The sequence below is a fragment of the Oenanthe melanoleuca genome, chromosome 3 (assembly GCF_029582105.1).
Source record: "Oenanthe melanoleuca isolate GR-GAL-2019-014 chromosome 3, OMel1.0, whole genome shotgun sequence".
Classification (NCBI taxonomy): Eukaryota; Metazoa; Chordata; class Aves; order Passeriformes; family Muscicapidae; genus Oenanthe; species Oenanthe melanoleuca.
The window spans coordinates 98,253,325-98,262,801 of NC_079336.1; the positions used below are offsets into that span (position 1 = coordinate 98,253,325).

The 9,477-nt window shown below is 60.7% G+C and overlaps 2 protein-coding genes across 2 annotated transcripts; one reads left to right on the forward strand and one right to left on the reverse strand.

Moving 5' to 3' along the window:
- The first annotated feature begins 2,191 nt into the window (after window positions 1–2,191).
- Window positions 2,192–5,031, forward strand: SSTR4 (somatostatin receptor 4). Its single transcript, XM_056488094.1, has 2 exons — window positions 2,192–2,234; window positions 3,723–5,031. Exon 2 carries the CDS (start codon window positions 3,756–3,758, stop codon window positions 4,941–4,943), a length of 1,188 nt encoding a protein of 395 aa, XP_056344069.1. The 5' UTR covers window positions 2,192–2,234; window positions 3,723–3,755; the 3' UTR covers window positions 4,944–5,031.
- Window positions 5,032–5,633: 602 nt separating this feature from the next.
- On the reverse strand, window positions 5,634–9,001 carry THBD (thrombomodulin). Its single transcript, XM_056488096.1, has one exon. The coding sequence runs from the start codon at window positions 8,980–8,982 to the stop codon at window positions 7,198–7,200; it is 1,785 nt and encodes a 594-aa protein (XP_056344071.1). The 5' UTR covers window positions 8,983–9,001; the 3' UTR covers window positions 5,634–7,197.
- Between the last annotated feature and the right edge of the window lie 476 nt (window positions 9,002–9,477).

A 9,477-nucleotide genomic window follows, 5' to 3' on the forward strand; every position in this document is an offset into this window, starting at 1 on the left:
GAATTGTTGGAGGCTCGGGGGAGATCCAAGGGGATTTATCTGGAAAAGGGGAGCTTTAAATGGGAATTCCTCCAGGAAAATCCCACCCCATTTAAGGGTTCGTTCATTCCCAGCGTCCACAGGCTCGTTCCCACTTTTCCCACTTTTTCCAAGTCCTTGGAGTGGATTTGGGATCCAGCCCCGGTGAGCGAGCAGGACAGGGACCCCTGGACAGGGATAATGGGAATAAAGAGGAAAATTAACTGGATTCCAGGACAAGGAGAGCAGAAAAGTTCTCTTGGACACCGGGAAAACCCCAGGATGGTTCCCTTGGAATTCCTTGACTTAGAGGCTCCCTACAAACCCCGGATCTTAAAATCCCAGAACTGCTGATCCCAAAATCCGCAGATCCCTTGGGATGCACCGAGCAAATCCCACTTTTCCCTCAGCGTCAGAGCAGGCTCCGGGTTTGGGATTTTGGGGCAGCTCCTGAGGAGAATCCCAGGATTTTTGGGAGTTTTGGGCTTTTTGAGGGTCAATTCCTGCTGGGGTTATCCCAGGATTTTATGGGATGGGGAGAAACCCGAAGCTTCCTGACCACAGCATCCTTATCCAACCTGGAATCGTCCCCCTGCAGCCAAGGCCGTTCCTGCTCCACCCAGCCCAGAGTTTTCCATGGAATTCTGGGATCACGGCGTGGCTCAAATCCGTGGTGGAGTTTCCTCCTTTACAGCAAAGGAGCCTCTGAGGGTTTCCTGTTGCTCCGGGGGGTGGAGGGGGCCCATGGAATCTGCTTCCATTGTTTAATTCCATGTTTTCCGCTCTCCTGCTGCAGCGGGAACGCCCGGAGCTCCTGGGCTGGCACCCGGGAATTTCTGTGTCAGCACAGCCGGGATCCCATTGTCCTTTATGGAATTTGGGGGTGGAGATGGGGTGCCAGCATTCCCAGGGATTCCCAGAGGGATCAGTGCCAGCTGCACCGTTCACCACGGACATGGATTTAAGCAGCGAGGAGAAAATCCACCTGTTTTCCCAGGATTTCCAAGCCCATTCCCAGGAGTATCAGATGGATGTTTATCCCAATTCCCATCCCCAAACGGGCTCCAAACTCCCAAAAATTCCCAGGGCTGTGATTTTGGGATAAATGAGGGGAGTTTGCTCCATCATTTCCTGGCAGAGTTGGGATAAATTGGATGAGGAGCAGCTGAGGGAAAAAAGGAATGTTGGAAAAAACGGAGGATCAACAACTCCATGACAGGAATTATGTGGGAATTTGGATCTGCTTTCTGGGAATAAAGGATGGGATAAGAGGGAGGTTTAGGCTGGATATCAGGAAAATTTCTCTCCCAGGGCAGTGGTGGACCCATTATTCCAGGAGGGATTTAAATCCATGTGGATGTGGGGCTGGGGCACCTGGATCAGCGCTGGATTAGGGTTGATTCCATGATTTTCCAGCTCCAATAATTCCTTTATTCCATGACTCTATTACTCTTTGATTCCACGATTCCATGATTCTGTCATTCCATGACCTGGATAAGATTCCCTGCCAAAATAAAATCCCGAACCCCTCAACTGTTTTTTTTTTTTTTTTTAAGAAACCCCAAAAAGATGGGATTTCCTCCCATTTTCACTCCTTGTATCCCCATTTCCAGCAGAGACTCCGAGCTGGGGTGGAATTCCCGGGATGTGGGGCCGGGCCGGGCTGCTCCTCACCTCCCCAAAGCAGGAATGCCGCAGGGAAGGAGCGCAGGGAAGGCGGGATGAGGGATGCGTTACCACGGCAACCATCCCTTCTCCATCTCCTGCCTCCCGCCGGGGATGCGAGGGCGGGGTGCGGGATTCGGGACGCGGGATTTGGGATGCGGAGCGGGGGAGGAGGGGGAGGGATCGGGCTGCGGATCCCGGGAAGGAGCCGCTGGAGCGGGAATGCTCCGGCCGGGACAGCGCAGCCCGGCGGGAGGAGGGCGGAGGGCGCTGCGCCGTTTTCCAGCGGAAATCCTGGAGCGCCAAGCTGCGCCGCGTTTCTTTTTTCGTGGAAAGGCGATGCCTGCGGCGTAGGGATGCGGGAGAGGGGGAAGATCCCGCGCGTCCATCCCCGCTCTGCCTTCCGCTTTAAAAGGTCCGGATCTTCCCGGTCATCTGATCCAGGTCAAGCAGGACTTTCCTGATCCCACCCCAGCGTCCTCCCCCGGCGGCTGCTTCCCTCCCCCCGGCAGGAAGGCGTGGGGCTCCCTCAATCCCTGGAATACCCAGAGGTAAAACATTCCCGGCCGGCTTTCTCCTTGGCAGGGTGAACGGGATCCCGGAGATCTGCGGGGGCTCCTTAAGGTGGATGGCGCTGGTTTCCAGGCTGGGTTGGGATGGATTCCTGGGCCGGGATGGGATGGATTCCTGGGCCGGGATGGGATGGATTCCTGGGCCAGGATGGGATGGATTCCTGGGCCGGGATGGGATGGATTCCTGGGCCAGGATGGGATGGATTCCTGGGCCGGGATGGGATTGATTCCCAGGCCAGGTTGGGATTAATTCCTGAGTAAGGTTGGGATTAATTCCCGGGCCAGGTTTGGGATTGATTCCTAGGCAGGGATGGGATGGATTCCTGGGCTGGTTTGGGATTGATTCCCAGGCCAGGTTGGGATTGATTCCCAGGCCAGGTTGGGATTGATTCCCAGGCCAGGTTGGGATTAATTCCTGGGCTGGGTTGGGATTTATTGCCAAGCTATCCCAGGCCAGGTTGCGATTGATTCCCCACCCAGGTTGAGATTCATTTCTGAGCTAGGTTGGGATTAATTCCTGGGCCAGGTTGGGATTGATTTCCAGGTCAAATTGAGGTTCCCAGGCCATGTTGGGATTGATTTCCAGGTCAAATTGAGGTTCCCAGGCCAGGTTGGGATTGATTTCCAGGCCAAGCTGACATTCCCAGGCCATCCCAGGCCAGGTTGGGATTGATTTCCAGGTCAAATTGAAGTTCCCAGGCCAGGTTGGGATTGATTTCCAGGCCAGGTTGGGACTGATTCTCAGGCCAGGTTGAGATTAATTCCCAGGTCAAATTTGGATTGATTCCACTGCCAGGTTGAGATTCATTCCTGAGTTATGCTGGGATTAATTCCTGGGCCAGGTTGGGATTAATTTCTGGGCTGGGTTGGGATTTATTGCCAGGTTATCCCAGGCCATGTTGGGATTGATTTCCAGGTCAAATTGAGGTGCCCAGGCCAGGTTGGGATTGATTCCTGGGCCAGGTTGGGATTAATTCCTGGGCTGGGTTGGGATTTATTGCCAAGTTATCCCAGGCCAGGTTGGGATTGATTCCTGGGTTGGGTAGGGATTGATTCCCAGGCCAGGTTGGGATTAATTTCTGGGCTGGGTTGGGATTTATTCCCAGGCCATCCCAGGCCATGTTGGGATTGATTTCCAGGCCAAATTGAGGTTCCCAGGCCAGGCTGGGATTGATTCCTGGGCCAGGTTGGGGTTCCTAGGCCAGGTTGGGATCGATTCCCAGGTCAGATTGGCATTCCCAGGCCAGGTTGGCATTCCCAGCCCATCCCACCTGGCTTGAGAAGCCCCACGCAGAGTTAATAATTCCCACCCCACAGCCTCTGAGATCCCAAAAACCTGCGATTCTCCAGCCTGAGGAATGGTGTGTCCATGCAGGGAGGGGGCTGATGGAGGGGGCTGAGCCGCGGCGGGCGCAGATTCCCAATCCAAACGGGAACGCGAGGATTCCCTTTTCCCCCTCCCCGCAGGCCCACCCCGCCGCCCATGGATCACCTCCCGCCATGAGCACGGACGCCGAGCCGCTCCTGGCGGCCGGATTCCCGCTGTGGAGCATCTCCAGCTGGTCCAGCTCCCCGCCCGCCGCCAACAGCAGCGGCGGGGCGGCGGGAGAGGCGGCGGGGCTGGCGGGCACGGTGCTGCTGCAGTGCGCCTACGGGCTGCTGTGCCTGCTGGGGCTGGCCGGCAACGCGCTGGTCATCTTCGTCATCCTGCGCTACGCCAAGATGAAGACGGCCACCAACATCTACCTGCTCAACCTGGCCATCGCCGACGAGCTCTTCATGCTCAGCCTGCCCTTCGCGGCCACGGCGGCGGCGCTGCGGCGCTGGCCCTTCGGCCGCGCTCTCTGCCGGACCGTGCTGGGCGTGGACGGCCTCAACATGTTCAGCAGCGTCTTCTGCCTCACCGTGCTCAGCCTGGACCGCTACATCGCCGTGGTGCACCCGCTGCGGGCCGCCTCCTACCGCCGCCCGAGCGTGGCCAAGCTGGTCAACGCCGCCGTCTGGCTGCTGGCGCTGCTGGTGGCCTCGCCCATCCCGGTGTTCGCCGGCACCGCGGCCACCCGAGACGGCCGGGCCGTGGCCTGCGACCTGCTGTGGCCCAGCCCGGCGTGGGCCGCCGCTTTCGTGGTGTACAGCAGCGCGCTGGGCTTCGTGCTGCCCGTGGTGGCCATGGCGCTGTGCTACCTGCTGCTGGCCGGCAAGATGCGCGCCGTGGCGCAGGGCGTGGGCTGGCGGCAGCGCCGGCGCTCCGAGGGCAAGCTGACCCGCCTGGTGGTCACCGTGGTGGCCATGTTCGTGGTCTGCTGGCTGCCTTTCTACGTGGTGCAGCTGCTGGAGCTGCTGCTGCCCGGCCGGCTGGACGCCAGCGCGCACAACGCCTCGCTGCTGCTCAGCTACTGCAACAGCTGCGCCAACCCCATCCTCTACGCCCTGCTCTCCGAGAATTTCCGCCATTCCTTCCAGGGGGTGCTGCGCCGCTGCAGGGATGCCGGCCCGTGCTGCTGGCGAGCCGGCGACAAGGACGGAGGGGACAGCGAGGACGAGGAGGAGCCGCTGGATTACTGCGCGGCGCCGCGCGGTGACACCAAGGGGTGCGTGTGTCCCCCCCTGCCCTGCCAGCAGGACCCCCTGCGCCCCCAGCCCTGCTGCGCGCCCGGGGCTCTGCTCCCCAAAACCACCCCTTTCTAAGGGGGAAAACCCCAAAATCGGCGTGGAAAGGGGATGCCGGCTCTCCGAAATAAAAAAAAAAAAAGCCATAAGGCTGGCCCAGGGCGGAGAGGGTTGCGTGGGTTGAGTGGTTATTGCCGGCACTCGGGAGGACCCCGAAATGTGGTGGAGCACGTGGTCATCCCGATTAATAACGAATAAATCCCCCTCTCTTCCCAAGAGAAAGGGACGCACCGGGAAAAAATCCCAAAATGCATCAGCTCTGCTGCATCCGCAGCAGAAGGAGATCCCGTCGTACACACATCCCTCCCCTGAAAATTCCCGGGATTTTAGCACATCCAGGACCAAATTTCCACCCTAAATAAATAAATAAATAAATAAATAAATAAATAAATAAATAAATAAAAACCCCAAACCCAAAACCCCCCAAAAAACCCCAAACAAACAAAAAACAACAACAAAAAACCCAAAAAAAAACCAAAATCAGGAGAACGAAATGTTGGAACCCCGGGATGAGGAAGAGCACAAGGAACGAGCCACTTCCATCATATTTGAGGTTTCAGTGCTTTCCTCCCATTTTAATCCCACTGGGGAAGTAACCAGCCGGGAATAATTTTCATCCCGGTGCTGCCCTGAACGCTCCGGGGTTTTCCTGGGTTTCTGGAGGAATTTTTTGGGAAGGGGAGAAAGAACATTTCCCTGAGCAGTTGCTCTAAACCAGGCTGGCAAAGCTTTATTGGCGTCCACACAGGATCTCCAGGAGACAATTCCAGCACGCAGGGTAAAATTCCAAGAAATAAATAAGGATTTACAAACGGACACGGGGGTGAGGGTGGGATAAAACAGGGAGTGCCGGGAATTCAGGACTCCATAAGGAAGGAATTCGTGATAAGATAAAACCCCGCAGTGGGAATTTGAGATAAGGGAGGGGAGGAGGAGATTTTTGGGGGTGTGGTGGCAAAACCACGGATCCACCCAGGAAGGTTGAGCTGGATAAAAACCACTCTCCAACCTTATCCTTTTCCTTGGATATTTTCCCGAGTGAGACCTTTATATTTCCGATATCTCTTTCTGGATAAGCGCGGGATAATTATGGATAATCACAACAGCTCCCTCCTTCCCGCTGCAGCCAAAATGCCCCAAAATAAACCTGACACATCCACAGACTTGCAGCCCTCGCTCCATGTGGTTCCACTTCAATCCATCCCAAGGGATCCATGGACACGACCCTCCACCCAGCCTTCGGGATAAAAAACCACAATTCCTGCAACGCCTCTGTTTTGATTTTCCCGGGAATTCGCAGATTTAGCATTCCAGCGCTGGGAAGTTCACAGGGTGGGAATGTAGGGGGGACAGAACCCCTTGGCACTGATCCCAGGCTTCCAAGACTTCTGCTGCTCTGGGATAATATTTCAGCGGCATAAAGCTGCCAGAGCCCGCGGCAGCCGGAGCAGGACCCCGTCTGGCTCCCCAGGGAAGGATGGAGCTGGAAAACCGGATCCTTCTCCAGAATTTCCCCCCTCCCCAGTCCATAGCTGGATCCCGCCCCGTGGGAATGTTTTGCTTTGGGATAGAGTCAGCGCTGCACGAGGGAACAGGGAAAAAATCCCTGCGGGCAGGAGGGGGGGCTGGTAAAAATATCCCAAATCCAACAATTCGAGGCAATTTATGGAAGGAACTGGACGTGGCTGCGCAGCAATGCAAACCCACCCCGGCAGCGTTCGCGTCCCTGTTTAACCTCCACATCCCGCAAAAAAACAACAATAAAAAAAATAATAATAGTGGGAGGGAATGGGAATCAGGAATTCCCACCTTGGTGACACCGAGCCGGGTCCCTGCTGTCACCAGGGGTTTAAGGTGACAAGTGCTTCCCACAACATTTTTTTGCTCCTCTCTCCCTCGGCTTAAAACAAACCCCATCCCAAAGAAAAGCAGGAAGCTCCCAGCTCGGGAGAGGGGGCATTTGGGTCGAGGTGTCCTTTTGGTGCTCTCATCCCACGGATTTAGAGTCACTTCCACACGGAGCCGTCCCTGCCGGGTTTTTCCTGGCGGTTTTCCCGGAAAAGGGAAAGCTGGAGGCCGAGGGAGGAGCGGAGCAGCCTCTGCGCGTTCTGCTGTCCCCGCTCTCCGGCGCCGGCACTCCGAGAGCATTTCTGCGAGCGGGGCCATCGCGGCTTTTCCTTCCAAAATTCCAGCAGCGGGGTGGGAGCAAGGGGCGGGGATAAATATCACCCACTTCGGCCTCGCCGCTCCCGTCCCGTCCTTCTGTCCTTCCCTACGGCTTCTGCGCGGAGGGCACGGGCTGCAGCCCCAGCTCCTTCTCGCGTGGGCCGCCGTACTTGCAATCCACGGAGCCGTGGGAGCGGCAGCGCTTCCTGGCCAGGTGGCAGCCCAGGGCCACCAGGGCCAGCAGGCTCAGCAGGGCGCCCGCCGCGACGCCCGCCAGCACCCCGGGGTGCGGCCGCTCCGCTTTGGGCGGCGGCCGGCTGGGCGCGGCCGTGGAGGGCGGGACGGGCTCGAAATCCCCCGAGAGCTCTTCCTCCGCGCCCACGGGCGGCACGGGCACGCAGTCGGCGTCGCGGAACCGGTGGCCCGGGGGACAGTGGCACTGGTAGCCGCCGGGCGTGTTGGTGCAGTTGAAGGGGCAGTGGCCGCTCTCGCACTCGTCGATGTCGGCGCACACGTCGTCGCCGTCCAGCAGGAAGCCCTCGGGGCAGAAGCAGTGCCCGCTGTCGTAGCACAGCGCCGGGCACTCGCTGGCGCCGCAGTACGGCACGCACAGGCTGGAGTTCCGCGGGTCCTGCGCGTAGCCCGGGTGGCAGCCGCAGCGGTAGCCCTGGGCCAGCTCCTGGCAGACCTGCTGGCACGGCGTCTTCCAGCAGGGCGGCAGGGGCTGGCAGCGCCCCTCCACCATGCTGTAGCCGCCGTGGCACTGGCACTCGAAGCCGCCCTTGGTGTTCACGCACCGGTGCTCGCACGGGCTGGGCTCGCTGGCGCAGTCGTCGATGTCCTCGCAGCTGACCCCGTCGGCCGCCAGCCGGTAGCCGGTGGCGCACATGCACACGAAGGAGCCCCCGGCGGGCACGCAGTGGTGCTGGCACTGCGCCCCCTCGCACGGCGAGCGGCACCCGCGCCCGTCCTCGCCCAGCACGGTGCCCTCGGGGCAGGAGCAGCGCGGCCGCCCGCCCTCCTCCCGGCACGTCCCCGCGCAGCCCCCGCCGCCCAGCTGGCACGGCCACGCTCCGGGAACGCCGCGGCTCCAGCGCGGCCCCGCTCCCTCTCCATCCTCGCAGCGCAGCTCCAGCCCCAGCGCGGGGACCAGCGCGGTGCTGCGCGGCGGCAGCGCCAGGAACTCGGCTCCGCGGGCTCCGAACGGCGTGGCGTAGGCGACGGGGACGCCGTGCGGGGCAGCCAGGCGGGGGCAGCTGCCCCCGTAGCTGTACTGGCACAGAAAGCCGTCGGCCGCCTCCTCGCAGCGCCGCTCCTCCCAGCGCAGCTCCCGCGACACGGTCACGCAGCGCTCGCCGCAGCGCCGCCCCGACGGCGCCCAGTTGGTGTAGTCGGTGCTGCGGTCGCCCGTGACCCAGCGGAAGCCGCGGAGCCGCTGGCTGGGCTCGGTGCACGACAAGGAGGGCGACAGCGACAGCCCGAGCCACAGCCGCCCCTCGCGGTTCTGCAGCAGCAGCGCGATCGCCTCCTCGGCCACGGTGGAGCGCACGGTCATCAGGTGCCCGCCGCCCGCCTCGCAGCCCTCGCCGGCTCCCGAGAAGGGCCGGGCCGCCCAGAACACGGCGAAACACTCGTGCTCCAGGCACTGCGCGGCGGCGGGGGACAGCTCCCGGGGCTGGGCCAGCGCCGCCGTCCCCAGCAGCACCGGCAGCAGCAGCGGCGGCAGCGGCATGGCCCGCGGAGGGGAGCGGAGCTGGGGCCGCCGCTCGGCGGCCGCTCCCTTTATAGCGGCCCCGGCGGGGGAAGGAAGCGCCCGCGGCGCCGGGAGTGACCGCGGCGGTGAATCCCGGCCGGGCGCTGCCCCCGCCCCGGCTGCGCTCCCCTCCCGCATCCTCCCCCGGCGGCTCCGCCCCGGCAGCGAGGGGCGGCGGCGGGGAGCGCGGGGGAGCCGAGGGAAAAGAGGGGAACGGCGGCGGGATACGCCGGGAACGGGGCTCGGGGTGGGAGCGGCGCCGGCGGGGGTTGTCACCGCTCTGGGGTCCTCGTCACCCGCTGGGATCTTCGTCATCCTGCTGGGATCTTTGTCCCGCTGGGATCTTCATCCCGCTGGGATCTTCGTCATCCTGCTGGGATCTTCATCCCTCTGGGATCTTCGTCACCCGCTGGGATCTTCGTCACCCGCTGGGATCTTCGTCATCCTGCTGGGATCTTTGTCCCGCTGGCATTTTCATCATTCTGCTGGGATCTTCATTTTCCAATTGGGATCTTCTTAATCCCGCTGGCATCTTCGTCATCCTGCTGGGATCTTCGTCATCCCACTAGGACTATCATCATCCCACTGGGATCTTCATTATCCAGTTGGGATCTTCTTCATCCCGCTGGGATC